General features: G+C 33.6%; 1 protein-coding gene across 10 annotated transcripts in view; it reads left to right on the forward strand.

Moving 5' to 3' along the window:
• LOC139498999 (MYND-type zinc finger-containing chromatin reader ZMYND8-like) overlaps window positions 1–14,383 on the forward strand; it is a 61,016-nt gene extending 46,633 nt beyond the window's left edge. For 9 of the 10 annotated variants that reach the window (XM_071287641.1, XM_071287647.1, XM_071287646.1 and 6 more), the window contains 10 exons: window positions 75–1,685; window positions 2,137–2,533; window positions 4,939–5,073; window positions 5,605–5,683; window positions 6,081–6,205; window positions 7,012–7,248; window positions 7,631–7,768; window positions 10,107–10,259; window positions 10,997–11,140; window positions 13,277–14,383. In XM_071287641.1, the coding sequence (XP_071143742.1) occupies window positions 75–1,685; window positions 2,137–2,533; window positions 4,939–5,073; window positions 5,605–5,683; window positions 6,081–6,205; window positions 7,012–7,248; window positions 7,631–7,768; window positions 10,107–10,259; window positions 10,997–11,140; window positions 13,277–13,501 (3,244 nt within the window). In that variant the 3' untranslated portion in view covers window positions 13,502–14,383. Of the gene's footprint in view, window positions 1–74; window positions 1,686–2,136; window positions 2,534–4,938; window positions 5,074–5,604; window positions 5,684–6,080; window positions 6,206–7,011; window positions 7,249–7,630; window positions 7,769–10,106; window positions 10,260–10,996; window positions 11,141–13,109; window positions 13,185–13,276 lie in introns of those variants that run through there. The other variant, XM_071287643.1, reaches the window with a different exon arrangement.
• The last annotated feature ends 7,088 nt before the right edge of the window (window positions 14,384–21,471 follow it).

A 21,471-nucleotide genomic window follows, 5' to 3' on the forward strand; every position in this document is an offset into this window, starting at 1 on the left:
CTTAACTCCGAAATATTTAAATAAACTTAAATTTAAATCATACAAGACTAACATTTTTCTTTTTTCTTATTAAGACAGAAGTACGGGACTTATGAATATGCCCCATTCCGGTGTCCATATGACAGAAAAAATGTTTATAAAGAAGGAAAGTTCAAAGTTTCACCTAAAAAGAGACTGGCAAGGTTATCTAGTCTCAAGTTCGGACCATCACCAGGAATTAAGGAATCTTTGGTTAAACAACGACCAAAAACTAATTTGACTTCCGAGTCGAAAATAACAGAAAAACATACAATATTGTCAAAAACAGCATCAGCAGTCAGGAATAAATACAACAGTATTATAACTACAAGGAGAGCAAGTGGCATTAGTAGTTCTGTAGAAAACTCTCCTGTTAAAGGAGATACAAACAGTGTTGAAAGCTCTCCTATAAAAGGAGTTACAAACAGTGTTTCAATAGAAAATTGCACTGATCAGGAATCTTCAACAGAATCATTATCAGCTCAAGTTGATCCAAAAGCAGCATCAGATATTGTGTTGAAATTAAAAACTCGGTTACAGAGTAAAATGGCCGACACAGATGAGGTTAAAAAGGAGGACAATTCTCAATCATCTGTGGAAAGTCAGACTGTTGATGAGGAAAGTAGTAACGGAGATAATTTTGACACAAAAGAAGAAAATATTCAGGATGTTAAAAGTGAAGGAAAGGTAGACAGCATTGCATTTAAAACTAGAAGCCGAGTGGACAATAGGACTAAGATTTTAGAGACAATTCAAAGTAAATTGAATCAAATAGCCTCCGATGAAGATTCAGAATTACCAGAAGGGACTAATGAACAAAAGTTTAAAGAGACTAAAAATAAAATGGAAAATACAGGTGAAGAAAATAAACAAACGAAAAATCAAAAGGAAAAGGTTAGTGCTGATGGTGAAGGAATAAAAGAACGGACAGACAATGAAAGTGCTAAAATTGAGGAAAAGTTAACACCAACTAAACATGATTATTTGAGTAAACTTCAAGAAACCATTAAAAAAGGGAAGGAAAATTTAGGAATAATTGATAAAGACGATGATTTAGAAAGTGAATCTTCATCAGAAGAAGAAGGGGATGAGGACGAGGAGGATGAAGAGACAGATGATGGCGATGACGATGATGAGGAAGGATCAGAGGAGGAAAGCGAGGAAAATGATGTTGAAAAGAGCGAGGAAGCAAACATCAATGAAAATTGTGATACTGAAAGTGCTAAAACCTCAGAAACTGTTCCAGATAACAGCTCTGAGACCAAAAAGGATATAAAAGAAAATGATAAAAGTGATAAAATTGAAAGTGATAATAAAAGTACTGAAATTGCCGATAAGGTTGTAAAAATTGTTGACACTAAATCTAAAACTGTTATTGAAAGGGAATACGATACTGTTGTGAAAGACGTTCTGGACGAAGCAACAGGAAAGATAACTCAAATTAAAGAAAAACTTGTCTCAGAAACTAAAGATTACGACACATGTTTGATGATGGAGGTTGAAACAGAATCTGATACAGATAAACTTGTCATTGATACAGACGACGATAGAGCTTTGTCTCCTTCACCAAAGAAAGCAGTGTCGTCTGCTAAGTCAAGTCACATGACTGAAAAAACAAAAACTTCCACAATTGAATGTGCTCCTCCTACCTCAAAACCAGCTGTAAGGTAAAAATTATGTGTACATTATAAGTTTTGTAACACATGTTTGATTTACTGTCAAATAAAAATGTCTCAAACACTAAAAAAGCACAGATCCTACATAATATATGTTCTTTTACTCCACTATCTTTTTTTAAATCGATTGATGCATTTTCTTCATTTCAACAATAGAATTATAGTTCTATACATAATTTCATGCTTGCATCACAGCTGAAGATTGACCACTCAGATAATTAGAAAGTGTTTATCTATTTGAATATTGGAGTTAAAGCAGGGACAAATCCTCAGGTTTTACCAAACAGAAGTACACAAAACACAACATATTAAACTCAAAGACTGAGTAACATGAACCCCTTCAAAAAACTGGGGGTAGTCTCTTTCAAAATGAATATTGAGTTCCTCTTGTTTTTAATCTATCAATTATTTAGCCTTAGTGGAAATCTTTTTTTTTTTTTAGCTCAGTGCCAAAAACTAAAGATGTTTCTGTTGAGCCTGCTTCATCTCAGACAGAACTCCACACAGATTTCTTCCAGAATGCCATGGAGATTTCGTTAAAACACAAACCTGACAATGAATTAAATAGTGCTAATAAATTGATGACAAAGAAATCTCCTGATAGAGTGGCGCCACCTGTGACTGTGATAATGTCACCAACAGTGAAATCTCCGGTTTTATCTCCAACAGTAAAATCACCAGTTTCATCTAGTGCAAATACAATTTTAAATTCTAATATTATCTCAAATGTAGCCAAAAGTACTATTGCATCAAGTGCTAGTATCCATAGCAACCAAAGTGGTGCTCCAACCAAAACAGACGATTCACGGAATACATTAATCACTGATTTTACCCAGAAGGTAAGAAGTACATGTAATGATATCGACAAAAAATGTATCTTGTTTATTTATTATAATTTGTGGAAAACTAGTTTCACAGCCTTCATGGGTATAGGTTGCAAATTTCAAAGATTTAACAAATACTGGGGATTCATGTATTTTTGTGGATTGCAAAATTTGCATGCAATGTCAAAACATTCTGAATTTGTTGAATATTTCAACTTGTGATTCATCCGTCTCCACCAAGTTCATGAACATTGGTATCTCCCAATTAATGAATCCACAATTTATTGTGTTGATATGGGCCTCCTCTTTTAACTTTAGTTCTGGTAGGTTGGGAAAATAGCTCATAAAAAACCAGGGTTGGCAAAAACCCTGGTTTTATGAGTATTGCCCAACCCAGTGGGAAATACTGGGAAAACCTGGGTTTTACTGGGTTTTATTGGGTAATACTGGGCAATACTGGGTAATAAGAAATACTGGCCTGCATTTTGAAGAGATTCAGTGATTAAACACAAATGCAATACATTAAAGATATTTATAAACTCATTTTGATTTATAAATAAGTTTCATACTTGTTTAAGAGACTTATAATAAAAGTGTATACATTTGAGAAAGTATTACTCTAGCAACTCTGAGACAAGTGTACAAGAAGACACATTTGACAAATATAAATAGCAAAAAGCCTTTCTCAACAATTATCCTAAAAATCTATTAAATCACGTTCTGTCTAGATTGGTCAAACTGTTAACATTTATGTAAAGCCAAAGAATCAATTTAATACAAATATATATAGCTAATTATATTAAGAATTAACAATTGCATTTAAGAAAAAATCCTTTTAAATAATATCTATGTACATTGTACATCGCTAATTAGTAAGTAATTATTTAGATTAGAACGCATATGTTTAACATGACGGTACCCAAATTGCACCTATTTTGACAGTTTTTTCACCTACGTTGTTTTATGATCAAGAAAAAAATGTCCATACTGGGTTTATTTTGTAGCCCTATCCTTCTTTATTGTATAGGTACACCAACTTGATTTTTAATCCATGATTGAGTCGTAAAAAAATGGGTTTGAATCAACCTCCAAACTATCAATGATTCTGTAATGAGGAGTACCCAAATTGCATCCATGCTTAAATTCACATCGTCAAAAGTCTAATAACCGAGCTTTTGTTTAATTTCTTCAAATATTTTGAACAATTGGATATTAGTTCATGCTTACTCTTCATATTTTTTATGAAATGGATACTTATAATATATTGTATTTGTTAATTTTAAAAAGATGACGTTTTGATGACGTCGCATGGTGACGTTTTCGTACATTTTGCGTTTTCAGTAAACAGTCCATCTGTTGATAAAGACTGTGAATGTTTTGTGTATATCTAAATATGTTTACCTATGTTGAAAGACGTGCAAAGTATCAAATCATAAAAATACAAATTGTTTAGTCTCTATGAAATCTTGTAAGATTTCCGTTGCTTTTTTTTCTAAATAGGTGCAATTTGGGTACTCGGTGCAATTTGGGTACCCTTACGTTATATAACAATAATCAGCCTTTTCATTTCTATAAGTACTAATGACATAGTGTTATAGCTAAATACATGGAGGGTGTTTATTTAGCAATATGATTGTATTTCTATTTGAATTTACCACACTGCAATAAAATGATTTTTTTTAAATAGTTTAAATTATTGAAACAATGCTAGGAAATTAATACGGTATCCTAAAATGTACTAATCTGGTATTTTGCCTACATAGAATTAGTGGAGAAGAGAATGAAATTGAATTTTCAATCTTCTAGAAATGACTCTCTATGGTTATCTGTATAAAATGTATAAATTTAGCTATAACACTATGAAACTACCACAAGTCTTTACTCTTTTGTGTTGAAATAAGCTTAAAAAATCATATTGCCCAGTATTGCCCAGTATTGCCCAGTAATACCCATTTCAGGGAGTATTGCCCAGCCTGGGAAAACCCGGGTTTTCCCACCTGGGTTTTCCCGGGTGGGTAATACTTTGCCAACCTTGATAAAAACACATTTTACAATGTCTTGCATGAACGACATTTATTGTACAAATTTCCAGAATTTCAACCAAATTTACATCTGTAAAAAACAATTCTCAGGTTGCAAAAGGGAGTGAATAATCGATATTGTTTATTTCCTAAAGGAATGGAGTAGGTTCAATAGCTTGATAATAAAGCCCTTTAACGGCCACTTTGTTTAGCTAAAAGTGCCAATGAAACATTTCTTCACCAGAGATGAAATGACACAGGAAATTAATAACTATACATGTAGGTCACCACACTGCCTTCAACAATGAGCAAAATATATCTGTGTTTGTGTTTGTATTCAAGACCTTGCGTAAACTGTTTAGACTTTAAAGAAACTTGAATTATCTGTTATATTTTTAGGTAATGGGACCAATACAGACAGCTTTCTCAGATTTCTTCACTGAAGTACTGGACCAAGAGAGGGAGAAAATAAAACAGGAACTATCTAGAACAAAAGAAAAACTTGTGGAGTTAGAAGAAAAGAAAAAGGAGAAGGTAATTCATACAAACTCTCATTTATTAGTTAGGTATTTACTTCAATATATATCATGTTTCCAAAGGCAAGGCCTTAAAACATTTATCAAGGAAAAATTACCACACTTTTATTTATTGTGTAAACAGCTTATCATTAGAAAAAACTTTGCTGTCTTGTGTGTGGGAGGTCAAACCAAAGATTTAGATTTAATTTTGCTTCTTCTCAATCAGTCATAAAACTTTTTACATAGATTGGTCTGATTAAAAGTAGTTGCAGCCCTCACTGTTGGATAAAATCTTTAGACTCATTTGCTAAAAAAAAGTTAAATGTGTTAGGAAGAATGACAAGTTTTCCTGTTGATTCAATGTCAGCTTATAAACTGGAATGTCAAATCACAACTCAGCCCAGCCAAGTCTGGTGCTCATATACATAACACAACAGCATGCTGTCATCATGGCCCTGTAAACTTAGGTTGCAATTGTTATCTTTCCTACATTTTGTTTTATATTTTGATTCACAAGTAACGTGTATTTTTATTGAATTGTTTATAGACTCCAGAAGAACAAAGTGAGGACAACAAGAAACATTGGGAATATACACAACAGTTTTCAGAGCTCAAGTATAACTTTAGTAAGTAGGGAATATTGTAATTCCCACTAAGGAAAATCTGTAAAAATACAATTAGGAGAAGTAACAAACAGTAACCAGAGATCAAGTAATGAAGATGTTAGTAACTATAGGTCATGGTATGACCTTGAAAATGATCAAAAGCCATACCTCATATAGCAATCTATAAAAGACTCGGACAAAACAAAATGTAAAATATTAATAAAGAGAAAATGTACAGAACAATAAACAAATATAAAGATGATATAAAGTAACAAATGATGACCCCCAAATAAACAGGCTCCTGACAGCACATTTTGATTTATTTATGATTCTCCCCTTATTGACAGGGCAAGAATCTGACTACTTGTTCTATGCCATTCTTGATGCCACTTTATTTCATGGTATTCTGATGTTTCAGGATTGACATGTTTGGAGATGAAGTCTTCATGGGAGTCAGAGAAATCTAGACTAATGGATGAAGTGAAGGAATTAATGAAGAAAGAAAAAGAAACTGCTATCAATGACACAAAGAAAAAACAATGGGTAACTGTTTAATTCATAATGATTTAATTTTGGATGTAACACGTCTTCTGATTGGCTGATGTTATTTTGTTATCAGCCCATAGACATAATTAAATCATGTGACTGTGACATCATCAACGTTTTTTAATGGTTTTCTATGGTTTAAAATGGAATTTAGAATTAAATTATAAGAAATGACTGTAATATTTTTTCTGTCTATTCGAAATAACATAAAAAATGTGGTGCACACTGTTAAATAACCCCGTTATTCAATGTGAAACAATTTTTTTATGTTATTTCTTCATAGACAGAAAAAATATTACAGTCCTTTTAATGGATGATTAAAGTAGTATAAGTTCAAAAGCAGAATATTTCAAAATTGATTAATTTTTGGTGTCAGTTTTCCAAAACTAAGGCCATAGTTCTCTCTACCAATAAAAACTGAATGTGTTGAAACGAGTCATGTTTAGAATTTAGTAAATACTTCCAGAATAAGATTTGTCAACTGTAAGCGTGGCCTCACACATTGTTATTTCACTGATAACTTTTCATCAAACATTGTGATGTCATTTATAACTTCCCTCAAATACTGTAAATTGAGAAATTATTGCGATGTTTTTATTATTGTGATGTTTTTATTATTGCGAAAAATGCGTCAGGGTTATAATCGCAATTATTTAAACTTGCATAATTTGCTCTGAAACAGGAATGTATTTGTATCAAAAATTTAAAAAATTTACAACTATTTTCTTCTCAAATGTGAATCTCCATTGAAGTCCTCAAAAAAAAAAGAACACAACTTTTAATAAAATGTTGTAATTTTACAGTGTGCCAGCTGTGGTAAGGAAGCCATTTTCTACTGCTGTTGGAATACCAGTTATTGTGATTACCCTTGTCAGCAGTCTCACTGGCCTACTCACATGGCAACATGTATGCAACAGACAAAAGACCCAGACGCTAACAAGCCCCCAGTCAATCAAATGATTCATGCGTCTGCTACAAGTATGCACACCAATGGACCTGGTGGACCCCAACCGCCAAATAAAAGTCCAATGGAAATTGAGGTAAATTTTCTAGGGCGGATTTTTTTCCTGGTATGGGGTTTAATGTTTTGGAGACATTTAAATCACCTGATTTACTTTGTTGACAGAGGAATTTTATTGTCACAAAATTTAGATGTTGACAGAGGAATTTGATTGTCACAAAATTTAGATGTTGACAGAGGAATTTGATTGTCACAAAATTTAGATGTTGACAGAGGAATTTGATTGTCACAAAATTTAGATGTCAGAGGAATTTGATTGTCACAAAATTTAGATATTGACTGTCAATTAAAACATGTAAAATATACTAATGTCATTGCTTTTCCAGCTAAGTAATTGTACAAATAGAAGAATGAATTTCAAGCTAGCTATTTGTTATTGTTAACTCATTCATGTATTTCAGCAAGAGGAATTCCAAAGACGGCAGCAAAGAGCTGAAGAACAACATCATCATCAGTTTAACATCCAACCAAATGGAGGCTACATGCCAATGCACACATCGCCACCTGGTGTCATGCATAACATGCATAGTAGACAACAGGTACTTGCTTAAATTTTCTCTTTATGGTAAAATGAGACAGTACATGTCTATATCTTCAAACTGTCCTACCATTTTGTCAGACTTCATATTATTTCTTGCCTGTAGTCATTTTGTAAATGATAAGTTACAGCACTTGCATTTTGCCTTTGTTTTTCAATTTATAAATACACCTGTAAGTCTGTAACTAAAATTATCTTCTAAAGTGTACTTTAAGTTTCAGAATGTCTGATGTAAAGGTTTAAAGATGAATCTGTATGACGTCATATGTCCTGTTACAGCGTCAAACTTGACTATCAGACATTTTAAAACTTTTTGTACCCTTCAGAATGTATTTGATTAAAAGAAGATTTACATGTGAAATATGTGAGTCTTAGGGAGGACTTTAAAATTGATAATTTAACTTTCAAGATTGGATAAATCTGAAAATCCACGAGTAACCTATGTAAGAATCTGTTTCTCTTATGATTAAAAAATAAATTTTCCTTTTTTCCCCAAAGTTGATTTTTGTCTCACCTTGACAGAGTCAAAAAGTGAGACATAGGTATGCTGTTTCCGGCGACGGCAGCGTCAACAATGTATTAGTTTGTGATTAGGTCTAGTTTATGGTGAACCACAAGTGGTAGGTCAATCATATTTGGTATGCAGTTGTATAAGCATTGGCACACACACATCTCATTTCCATGGAGATTATTTGGCCCTGCCCCCTCAGTCATGGTCAATTGACTTTGAAACTTTTGCTTATTTTACATGTATTAGTTTGTGATTAGGTCAGTTTATGGGGAACCACAAGTGGTTGGTCAATGATATTTGGTATGCTGTTGTATAAGCATTGGCATATCTCATTTACATGAAGATAATTTGGCTCCATCCCCTTAGTCATGGTTTATTGACTTTGAAAATTTTGCTAAGTTATCATTTATTAGTTTGTGATTAGGTCAGTTCAAGGAGAACCATTAGTGGTAGGCCAATGTAAAATGGTATTCAGTTGTATAAGCATTGGCTCATCTCATTTCTATGGAGAATATTTGGCCTTGCCCCCTCAGTCATGGTCTATCGACTTTGAAACTTATCTTAGTTTACATGTATTAGTTTGTGATTAGATCAATTTTTAAGATGAACTGCTTATGTTAAGTCAATGATATTTGGTATACAAATTTATTGGCATTTGCAAGTATTGTTTCCATAGAGATTATATAGCCCCACCCCCTCTTCATGGTTTATTGACTTAGAAACTTTTACATAGTTTACAAGTTAATGTTTATGTTCAGGTTTGGGAACGACTTATAATAAGTCAATGTTATTTGGTATGCAGTTGTATTAGCATTGGCACATCTCATTTACATGGAGATTGTTTAGCCATGTAACTCAGTCATGGTTCATTGACTGAATATTTGCATAACTTGTGTAAGATGTTAAAGTATTGCTATTTTGATTTCAACATTTGCATAATCAAAATAACAAAAAGGCGAGACCTATCTCTGTGATAACAGTTTATTTTTTATACAATGGGTTCAGAAAGGGTTAAAGGAGTATGTTCGATAAGGTCCTAAAATGGCCCCCTTTTTTAGCGTAAATTTCAAATTCGGAGTTATCGACCAATATCACGATAATTTATAGCTAATACATTGACTAGCTAGGATATAAACCATTTTGTTGAAAATTTTACGTTTCTGCGTTTCATTATGACGTCACAAGTTGTACTCATATTGATTTTTCACGAAAAAATCAATGAAAATGGGTAAATTTCCATAGATTATTGGACAGGAAACATGGAGCGCATACGTCGACAACAAAGATCTTTTAAAATAATGTTTGTGAAGACATTTCACATGTCTTATTTGAATCTTAAGCTTGTCGACGCCTGCGCTCTATGTTTCCTGGTCCTTTATTTGGTTGAAATCTAGCTGATTTTGTCAAATTTCACCAAAATCCCATATCTTGACCTTTTTTGGATGTAAAAATCAACGTGTTAGAATTAAACTTTGACAAAAACAGTTCTGTTCAACTTTCTAACATGTCTTTAAGGCAACTTAAAACATTTATTGTCTTGTAATTATGAACTTTATAATTGGGGCCAAATATGGCCCTTACCGAACTTACTCCTTTCCATAGAATTAGAGAAACTAGGTTTATGTGTGTCAATCTGTTACATAAAATTTTGTATGACTTTTCACAGGAACTACAAATAAAAGCTTCTTGAAATTTTGCATTGAGAATTTTATATTTCCATAAAAGTTTTTGATGATTAATTAAATTAGCTATCATGATGTCATATGTCATCGTTCATTTACAAATACCTTATATTATGACATACATTTGTATTGTGTATTTGTTTTAGGAATCTCCGCCAAACCCAAGAAAGAAAAACGTATGGTCAGACCAGGATATGAGCAATGCCGTTAACGCTGTCAATTATGGCGGCATGTCAATTAACAAGGCCGCTAAAGTTTTCAATGTTCCACGAAATAAAATATCAGAAAGAATACCAAAGGTAAAAATAAAATTAATTTTAAAAACAAACTACTGTGTTCATTATTTAACGTGGGATAGCAATTATTATGGAATTTGTGGTAAAGGTTAATCATGAATTTAAATGTTCAACAAAGTACCTAAATATTTTCTATTTAAGGAATGACTGTAATATTTTTTCTGTCTATAAAGAAATAACATACAAAATTTGGTGCACACTGAATAACCTCGTAGCGGGTTATTTAACAGTGTGCACCACATTTTTTATGTTATTTCGAATAGACAGAAAAAATATTGCAGTCATTTCTTATAATTTAATTCTAAATTCCATTTTAAACCGTAGAAACCCATGAAAAAACGTTGATGACGTCACGGTCACATGACTAGATTATGTCTATGGGCTCATAACAAAATAATGTCAGCCAATCAGAAGACGCGTTACATCCAAAAATTAAATTATTAGATTGTATGCAGACATTGGCAAAAGCAAGTAATCAAATATCCATGAAAATACTGTTTTTCTCAAACCATGGATACTAGAAGACTATTACTCTGGTAAAATATTTATATTGATATATATGTTATTATATTTGAAGAAGCAGTATCGTTTTCATGTTATAACTGCAGTTTTAGCTTACCATATCTTTTGTTAAGTATTTGTACAATTTGTCAGAAGCCTACTTCCTGTTGTTTGATAATTTTAATTACATGTGGTGTTTGCGTAGCTCTACAATGTGTGCATTTTTTTTTTATTGACAGATAAATAATCCAGGAATGAATCCACCCATGATGCCAGGCAACCAACCAAATCCACAGCTTCAACTGCAATATGTCCAACCGCCTCAACCAATGTCCATACCACCCAGTGTTCAGACATTCTCATCACCACCTCAGTCTGCTCAGGTAGGTTAATATGTCCAACCGCCTCAACCAATGTCCATACCACCCAGTGTTCAGACATTCTCATCACCACCTCAGTCTGCTCAGGTAGGTTAATATGGCCAACTGCCTCAACCAATGTCCATACCACCCAGTGTTCAGACATTCTCATTGCCACCTCAGTCTGCTCAGGTAAGTTAATATGTCCAACCGCCTCAACCAATGTCCACACCACCCTGTGTTCAGACATTCTCATCGCCACCTCAGTCTGCTCAGGTAAGTTAATATGTCCAACCGCCTCAACCAATGTCCATACCACCCAGTGTTCAGACATTCTCATCGCCACCTCAGTCTGCTCAGGTAAGTTAATATGTCCAACCGCCTCAACCAATATCCATACCACCCAGTGTTCAGACATTCTCATCGCCACCTCAGTCTGCTCAGGTAAGTTAATATGTCCAACCGCCTCAACCAATGTCCATATCACCCAGTGTTCAGACATTCTCATCGCCACCTCAGTCTGCTCAGGTAAGTTAATATGTCCAACCGCCTCAATCAATGTCCATACCACCCAGTGTTCAGACATTCTCATCACCACCTCAGTCTGCTCAGGTAAGTTAATATGTCCAACCGCCTCAACCAATGTCCATACCACCCAGTGTTCAGACATTCTCATCGCCACCTCAGTCTGCTCAGGTAAGTTAATATGTCCAACCGCCTCAACCAATGTCCATATCACCCAGTGTTCAGACATTCTCATCGCCACCTCAGTCTGCTCAGGTAAGTTAATATGTCCAACTGCCTCAACCAATGTCCATACCACCCAGTGTTCAGACATTCTCATCGCCACCTCAGTCTGCTCAGGTAGGTTAATATGTCCAACCGCCTCAACCAATGTCCATACCACCCAGTGTTCAGACATTCTCATTGCCACCTCAGTCTGCTCAGGTAAGTTAATATGGCCAACTGCCTCAACCAATGTCCATACCACCCAGTGTTCAGACATTCTCATCACCACCTCAGTCTGCTCAGGTAGGTTAATATGTCTAACCGCCTCAACCAATGTCCAAACCACCCAGTGTTCAGACATTCTCATCGCCACCTCAGTCTGCTCAGGTAAGTTAATATGTCCAACTGCCTCAACCAATGTCCATACCACCCAGTGTTCAGACATTCTCATCACCACCTCAGTCTGCTCAGGTAAGTTAATATGTCCAACTGCCTCAACCAATGTCCATACCACCCAGTGTTCAGACATTCTCATCGCCACCTCAGTCTGCTCAAGTAAGTCAATATGTCCAACCGCCTCAACCAATGTCCATACCACCCAGTGTTCAAACATTCTCATCGCCACCTCAGTCTGCTCAGGTCACCTAACATAATTATATTCTATGTGAATTCATACCTGCCAACTGCCACTATTTGCAGGGGAAGCCCTAATGGAGGCTCCCAATTGGAAATTTTGAAAGAGCAATTTTTTCCACAAATAAAAACAAAACAATCAAATTACAATGGCTAAATTTTTGTAAAAGTATGAAGAAGCAAAGGAAGAACATTCAGATAAATTTGAAGAATCCTAAAATATTTATAGGACTAATGAGAACCATCTGGCACGTAAAACTCCCAAGGACATTTTGAAATGTTGGCAGGTATGTGTGGTACATAAGGTGCACTTTTTAAACAATTTAAAAATTATACTTTTCATCAATACAATTTATAGATATATTTCATTTTAATATTTTGATATTTGTGCATGTTGTGTGTACTGTTTATTATCTGCAACTAGAAGTTATTTTTGGTGTGCAGCTTACAAATTCTATCCTTGTAATGTTATACAATCTTTCTCAGGACAAATTATTCCAATCTGTCCGCCAGTTTTAACCAATCCCATTATTTTGCAGTTAAGCTGCATTATGCGAGCACCCTAGATTTGTGTTCTACCCAATAAATGCTGAAATACGTGCCATTATTATTATCTAGTTTTTATTTATAGATGAGAATGCCAAACAGTCAGCCAGTTTTAACCAATCACATTATTTTTATTTATAGATGAGAATGCCAAACAGTCAGCCAGTTTTAACCAATCACATTATTTTTATTTATAGATGAGAATGCCAAACAGTCACCAGTTTTAACCAATCACATTATTTTTATTTATAGATGAGAATGCCAAACAGTCAGCCAGTTTTAACAAATATGATGAATCAACCAGTGATGTCTCAGAACAACTCCATATTGTTCCCCGTACAACTTCGTCCGACACAACCACCAATGAACATTCCACCTGGCATGATGCAGCCAGGACATCTAGTGATATCACAAGGGGGACAACCCCCACGACAATCACTGAACATGATGCCTAGAAATATTCCATTCCGATTCTAACATTGGCTCAGTGAAATTATTATATACAAGTATTCAAGGTTGTCGGTAATGGTATGCCACATTAAATTTTGAGACTTTCGCTGCAGATGCCTAGAAATATTCCATTCCCATTCTAACATTGGCTCAGTGAAGTTATTATATATATACAAGTATCCAAGGTTGTCCGTGATGGTATGCAACATTAAATTTTGTGACCTTTGACTGTGGAATTGTGGCTTAGTTGCCACTTACTTGTAAATCAACAATCATGTTATGTGTGGCAGAACCAGAGTGGCCAATTCATTAACCAAATATGCAAATGACTGTGAACTTTGAGGTTCATAGGTGAAAGTCCTTGACTGCTGAATTTTAAAATAACCTTCCTTCTGATACCCATTGTTACACAGCCATTTCAGTGCTATACAAGCTGGCAATTAGTTATGAATTTTCTCTACCCATCAAGCTAACTGCATTTAATAGACAAATTTAATAGACACAATATATGTTCAATCGTTTGTAACTTAATAGCCTCTGATCTGTTACTGTAAATTCTGTAGTTATTGTGAGGTTTCATTAAATGCTAATAATGAGAGTAATCACAATATATCTGATATTCTGAATCACATATTATCCAATTTTCCAGAAATAGCAATAACTAATCTCAAATTTGTGTCCATTCTTCAAAGTTGCTATTATTCATGCATGCAATTATTTCTAACTTTACAGTATTTGAATTGTAAGGTGAAAATGATTTTTTATGCCCATAGATTTATGTCACTCAAAACCCCAGTGATGATATGGTAGAGTTGTATGTTTACACCATGACATTACACACTTGTTATGTTAATCAATTTATATTACAGAATTGTTGATTTTTATAATAAAAAGAATAAATTGTTACTAGATGTATTAGTATTGAATTTTTATTCCTGTTCAAATGGTTTACCAGCTTGTAACACAGACTTATAATAATGTGATCAACAGTACTTATGTTGAAACATGAGGTTATAGTACTGTCTTGTACAAATATTGTTGGAATTCAATTGATCGATCAATTTAAGTGGAATTACACCCAAGATAGATTTAGAATTTGGAAGCGTTTTTATCGTTCATAAACCATTCAAGTGTTAAAACTGTAGAAAGATAGGGATTTATGATTGTTAATGAAACCTCAGAGACCAAAATCAGATAGATGTAAGCCACTTTTGGTCACAATACAGCCTTCAACAATGAGCTAAACTCATACCATCAAGTAAGATTATATGGTCCTAACATCATGAACATGACAAAATGTCAGAAAATTCATAACAAAAAAAACAAGGATTAAAGGAGTAGGTCCAGTAGAGGTCAATTTTGGCCGGAGTAGGTCCAGTAGAGGCCGATTTTGGCCTCAAAACTACAGGTTCAGCTAATGAAAGATTTTGGACATTTTTTAAACACAAGTGTCTACTTCAGTCTATTCAATTATTTGAAATATTTTAACAGATTTAGTCTAATATTAAAGACACTCAAATTCAAGCTTAAATATGAAAAATCTATCAAATATGCCATAGTATGTCACTTTTCAGATGGTTTTTGTGAAAAATGAAAGTGGCCTCATTGGTGTTCACTTTCAGCCTTGATATATGTTATGTATTATCATCAAATAAAACTTCCCATTAAATATTAAGAATGAACACAAATGGTCACTTTTATTTAAGATGGAAAACATCTAAAATTTAACTTAAATGCTAAAATTGTGACAATTTCAGTACTTTTGCAGGACTTAATGATGCTAGTACTTGACCTATGTGCATTGTATTGTAAAAAACAGCCCATATATATGTAACAGAAGAAATCTACTTTCCAATAAACAGCTAAAATTTACATTTTAACAATTTTGTAAAACTGCTTTATTTTGGGGCCAAAAAAGGGTTTTACTGGACCTACTCCTTTATGATAAAACAGAAAAGTATTAAACGGATATAAATGGCTGCCACCAATTACAACTCCAGAATTAAAGGCTCATGACTTGCACAGGCATATACAGAATGTGGAGGGGTTGAATGTGAGAGCACAACCCCTTACTTTGGACAGTAGTGTAACAACACACGTAAACAAACTTATTTAAAAGCACTATTTTAGTCTATGATAATTTAATAGGTTGACTGATGTTGGCTGACAAAAGGCTGTACAGTGACCTATAGTTGTTAATTTTTGTGTCATTTTGGTCTCTTGTGGAGAGTTGTCTCATTGCAATCATACCACATCATCTTTTACAAATAATTTCCATGGAAATGAGGTGTGCCAATGTTTCCACTACTGCATACAAAATAAAGACTTGCCATAAGTTGTTCCTATTAAACTTAACCATCGTTTACAGCCAATTCCATTGAGTGTGTAGTCATTATTAGGTAAGGTATACTACCCTCTTTTCGAAGTAGCCTAGCCCTACAGACAGATATATTGGGTATAGTTTACCTAACCTAATAATGACTTCATGGTTCAGTTAGCAAGCAAACTAACCAAAGATATTACCTTTGCCTACACACTCAATGAAATCGGCTGTAAAAAAAATACATGAACTAATTGCTACTGGACGTAAATCAAACTGACCTTATTAATCACAATCTTTAACATTTAAACTGATTAAATATTCTAAAGTCATTAGACCATTACTTGGGGATTGGGGTCAAATAACATCAATGGAAATGAGATGTACCAATGATTGAACATCTGCTACCAAATACCATGAACTGACTATCCATAAATGGTTTTCCCTAAACCATGGCAAAGGGAAAAGGAAAACAATATCCATGGAAATGACATATGACAAAGCTTATACAACTGCATAGTTAAATGCCAAATATCCCTGACTATTCATAAATGGTTTTCCGTAAACCATGACAGGAGGCAAGCAATCTCTATGGAAATGACATATGCCAAATCTTATACAACTGCATACTAGTAGTTAAGGGCCAAATATCATGGAAGTATCTTAAGAAATTCCACTCCTGACCTAATCACAAACTTTAACTTATTGTTTTTGCTAACATTTCAGTCAATAAACCATGACTGAAGGAACAGGGTCAAATAATCTCCATGAAAATGAGATGAACCATTGCTAATACGTACTGCATACCAAAGAATTCCAATAAGTGATTCACTTTTAAACTGACCTAATCACACAAACTTTAACAAATTGTTGACATGCATTGGAAACAACATACCTAAGCTTTTTTTTGTGTTTTTCTTCACTCTAATTACTAAGTTCATGTATCATATTAACGTGTCTATATATTTATATAATATTATTTGAGAGAATAATTGAAAAGAACATGTTTCTGGGATTGATTTTCCTCGTTGTTGATTAAATCAACAGTTGCAATATTTGCCACTGGACATTATGTAATCATTCAATCAATCACTTTTGATTGTCAACTGCACACAAAAAAAGCGCTACGATTTAACTAGTCTTTTGAGTACAAAAAGAAAATGAAAGCATACGAAAACAATTAATCATGGCGGCCGGTTAATATAAAAAAAGAAGATGTGGTATGATTGCCAATGAGACAACTCTCCACAGGAGACCAAAATGACACAGAAATTAACAACTATAGGCCACCATACGGCATTCAACAATGAGCAAATCGCGTTTTCGCCCTTCATATTATTTAGAGCGAAAATCCGAAATCGTGTAGTCGAAAGTGCGAAATAGGAAAGAAAAATATTTCGAATTTTTTACCTCGAGATTTCGCATTTTCGCCAAATGTTGAATGTTGAAAACGAATGTTAAAAGTTGAAAACGAATGTTGAAAGTTGAAAACGAATGCTGATTGTTGAAAACGAATGTTGAATGTTGAAAACGAATGTTAAAAGTTGAAAACGAATGCTGAATGTTGAATGTTGAAAACGAATGTTAAATAAAAAAATGTGAAAAAAAGTTTAAAACAAAATAATTTTGAATGTTGATAAAATCGAATGCTGAATGTTTTATTTCATATTGAAGATTGCTGTGAATTTTCAGCGTTTACTGAGGTGTACATTACATTATGGAATATTGAGGAACGCTGAGCATAACAAGTTTTTTTTTATGTGTTTCATAACATAAAAAAAAGTCATATGACCGGAGACAGATCTGACCAATATATCTATTGACGTGACACTCATTTATTGAACAAAATAAATGTCGTTTCACTAGCCAACACTACATTCTGTTATCAGGTTATGTTATCAGGTATGACAGGTTTACCCATCTCATTTAAATTTGTGACTATTACCAGGTTACACGATCAAATTTATATAATGGTATCATGTCGTCGTCTGCGTCGTCGTCCGAAGACGCATTTAGTTTCCAGACAATATCTTTAGATTTAGATTATGGATCTACATAAATTTTTACCAGAAGGTTCAATACCACTGAAGGAAGGTTGGGATTAATTTTGGGGGTTATGGTCCCAATAGTTAAGGAATAAGGGGCCAAAAAGGGGCCTAAAATAAGCATTTTTGTAGTTTTCAAACAATAACTTGTGTTTAAGTGTATGAATCTCTCTGAAATTATACCACAAGTTTCCATTCAATGAAGGGATGGTTAGTAATGACTTTGGGGGTGTGGCTCAAAATGTTTTGGAATAAGGGGCTAAAAAAAGGGGGGAATAGGTTTTTCCGGACAATTACTTTAGATTTAGTGAATTGATCTATATAAATTTTTACCAGAAGGTTAAATACCACTTAAGGAAGGTTGGGATTGATATTGGGGTTATGGTCCCAATAGTTTAGGAATTAAGGGCCAGAAAAGGGGGCCAAAATAAGCATTTTTGTAGTTTTCGAACAATAACTTGTGTTTAAGTGTATGAATCTCTCTGAAATTATACCACAAGTTTCCATACAATGAAGGGATAATTATTAATGACGTTGAGGGGTTATGGATCTAAACGTTTTGGAATTAGGGGCAAAAAAGGGGAAAAACTAGGTTTTTCTGGTCAATGGACAATTAAGACAATTTAAAAGCAGTGTAAGGGAGGTAATTAAATCAAAGAGCTGAAAGCTCTGAAGAAAAATGACGCCACTGTCTCTAATATTGGGATAGTTTTTATGCAAGTCTTGATTTTCACATACCGTAATTTGTTTAACAATGCAACATGTCTCGTAAGCATATAATTGATATTCGTATATATGTGTGAAGGTGCCAACTGGCTGGTTTTTTTTTTAAGACAAATGAATAGGTCAAGACTACCTGAATTGTACAAATAAATCCCGTGGAAAGGCTTCTATATTTCTCACTGGTACATAGGCTGAATCCGGGTCCATTCGCGCCCATTCACGTTTGCGCCAACTCATGTTCGCCCCCTTTCACTTTCACACCCTACATGTTCGCAACTAATCTTAATTGGTTTTGTGTTTAATAACTCTGTAAGCAAGTGTTTTCTTATAAGTATAATTGTTGTCATTGTCTCAAAATAAAGTGAGACAGCATTTTTTTTTTGTGTTGAATAAATCTTAATCATGTTTTGGATAGCGTATTGTTAAAGATAATAATAATCCTTTCTAAATAAAGTGGTATTTTGTCAACGTTTTATTTAACGTTGAATAACTCTTAATCATGTTTTGGTTAGTGTATTGCTATACTTTGTTTCATTGACCTCTTTCATAATGAAGTGAGATTCTGACTATTTTTTTTTCTGTGTGTTGAATAAATTTTATCATGTTTTGGTTATAATAGTAGATTGCTATATTTTGGTTCCTATATTTTATTGTTTCGTTGTTTCAGATCAAAGGGCTTAAAAACAATTATCTTTTGTGTTTTTCCTTTAAAATCTTCAATGTTTTACTCATACCAAGCTATAAATACATTCAGTATTTACACCAAAGCAATTTAAAACAACAATCATGATTTTCCAATTATTCAACTTGAATTTGAATTAAAATTGGGCGCGAATGAGTAGAGTGCGAACGAACCTTGGGTGTGAACGTGCGAGGTGCGAAAGTGTATTGGGCGCAAACAGACCTGATACCACATAGTCTGAACCCCCTTCTCCCACAAAATATGAAGTAAATTAAAAACAAATTGTTCAGAGAACAATTGAAGTCTTTCCACTAGAAAAGATCTATTTTTATATTGAAATATGAAAAATCAGTTTAAAATGTTAGTTCCTATGGCTTTATGACGTCCTATTAACCTATGACCTTGACCTCAATTTCAAGGTCACAAACCATGGACCTTGAATCAAAATATCCTAGGTCTTTAATATGTTTGGTTAATGAGTACTACCACTTGACGCGTAATTTTAAATGTAAGATGGACAAAAACTCCCTTTTATTGTATGCACAGCCTTTCAACCAAAATATACAAGTAAGGACATGTCGCAACTAATAATTTATGAAAAATTATTTGTCAAAATGTCATACAGTATTTGAAAAGAATTGAAAATAAGCCAAAATCAAAATTTATAATATGACCTTGACCTTTGACCTCATTTTCATTTTTAGTACCAATGACCTCATGAAGACCTTAGGTCTCTATCAGTTATGGTTTACCAGTTGAAAATGCATATCGCTTGAATCAAATGAAAAAGGGGGAATAACTCTGAATATGGAGTCCCCATAGAGCTATGGTTCAAACGAATATTCTTATCCTAAATATGTAACGAGCAATTTGGTAAAATAAAATCTTTTACGGTTACGAAGGAGAGGTGGCCACAAGAAAAACAGTGTTTGGGGAGATAACTCTTACAACATAATGTATTTTGTTATAATTACATTTGATATATGTTTCATTATAATACTTTATTCTGATTGGCTAACTGCACATCACATGTTATTCCTCAAGCAATTGCATCACTCAATAAAACTTTTCATTCATGATAACACGTGGTCCCACAATAAAGTGCACAGATGAATTGAATAAAAAAGTTATAAAATTCGTGTTTTCATGATCCTAGCTAAAAAAAGTAATTATAAGTATTGAATGTTTCTTTTTGTAACCTCATAGGGTTGCAAAAGCGTTGACCGTGTGCACATTTTTAGAATGAAGCGCTTACGCTTACGCGCTTCATACAAAAAGTACTTCGGTCAACGCTTTTACACCTCAATGAATTTACAAAAAAAAAGCATTCAATACTTAAATGCAGTTGTAAATTTTTAAAGCAAAAAGAGTTAATACTAACTTTCACTTTTTTTGGATGTTCATGTACATTTTGTATGTATTTATTTTTCTCAACTACATGAATTTTTTGGTGTATTTTTAATGATATATATGAGTAGTCAAAATAATTATTACGTCTGGCAAGGCTTTTTAAATTTTATTCTGGGACACCTTCCTATGACCACAAGGCTATGTTAATTTTTTTCTGGGACGCCTTCTTAGGAAGCCTTCCTACGAACGTCTTAGGAAGGCGTCCCAGAAAAAAATAAAATAGCCTTGTCAGACGTCATTATTATTTGGACTAATACATGAGATATTGGATATTTTTATGCATTATTTAACCAGTTGAGTCTTTTACAGGATTGTTTGTTTAATGCTGTTTAAACATTACTGAAAAAAAACACCTTAAATTTGCTAATTATTTGGCATGAAAGTTTGATTTATTGAAAGGGACTCATAGTTTTCCATTTAATTTTAATAATTGTCTAATGGTTAAAACAATAGCTTCGTTGTTTACTTTTATACACAACAACATATTCACTTTGGTTTCGTTGTTTACCTAATATTCACTATGTACTTGGTAACAGTTATTAATTAATTGAATAGAAAATATTATAATAAATATTATTGGAAGCCGAATTGACGTCAAATAGGTGCCGATTTGACTAGATGCCAATTTAACCAGGTGCCGACTTGACTTGTACGTTTCAATTCCTCTGCGATCGTTTGCGGTATTTTCTTGAGAAAACCTATTTTCCATCATCAAAGAGAAGAAGAAACTGCTTGAAATGATTCCCGAACGCTTCGTGATTGTTAAAATAAGTTTAATTCACTCAAAAAACAATTTTAAAACTTGCGATGTTTAAAC

The sequence above is a fragment of the Mytilus edulis genome, chromosome 12 (assembly GCF_963676685.1).
Source record: "Mytilus edulis chromosome 12, xbMytEdul2.2, whole genome shotgun sequence".
Taxonomy (NCBI): Eukaryota; Metazoa; Mollusca; class Bivalvia; order Mytilida; family Mytilidae; genus Mytilus; species Mytilus edulis.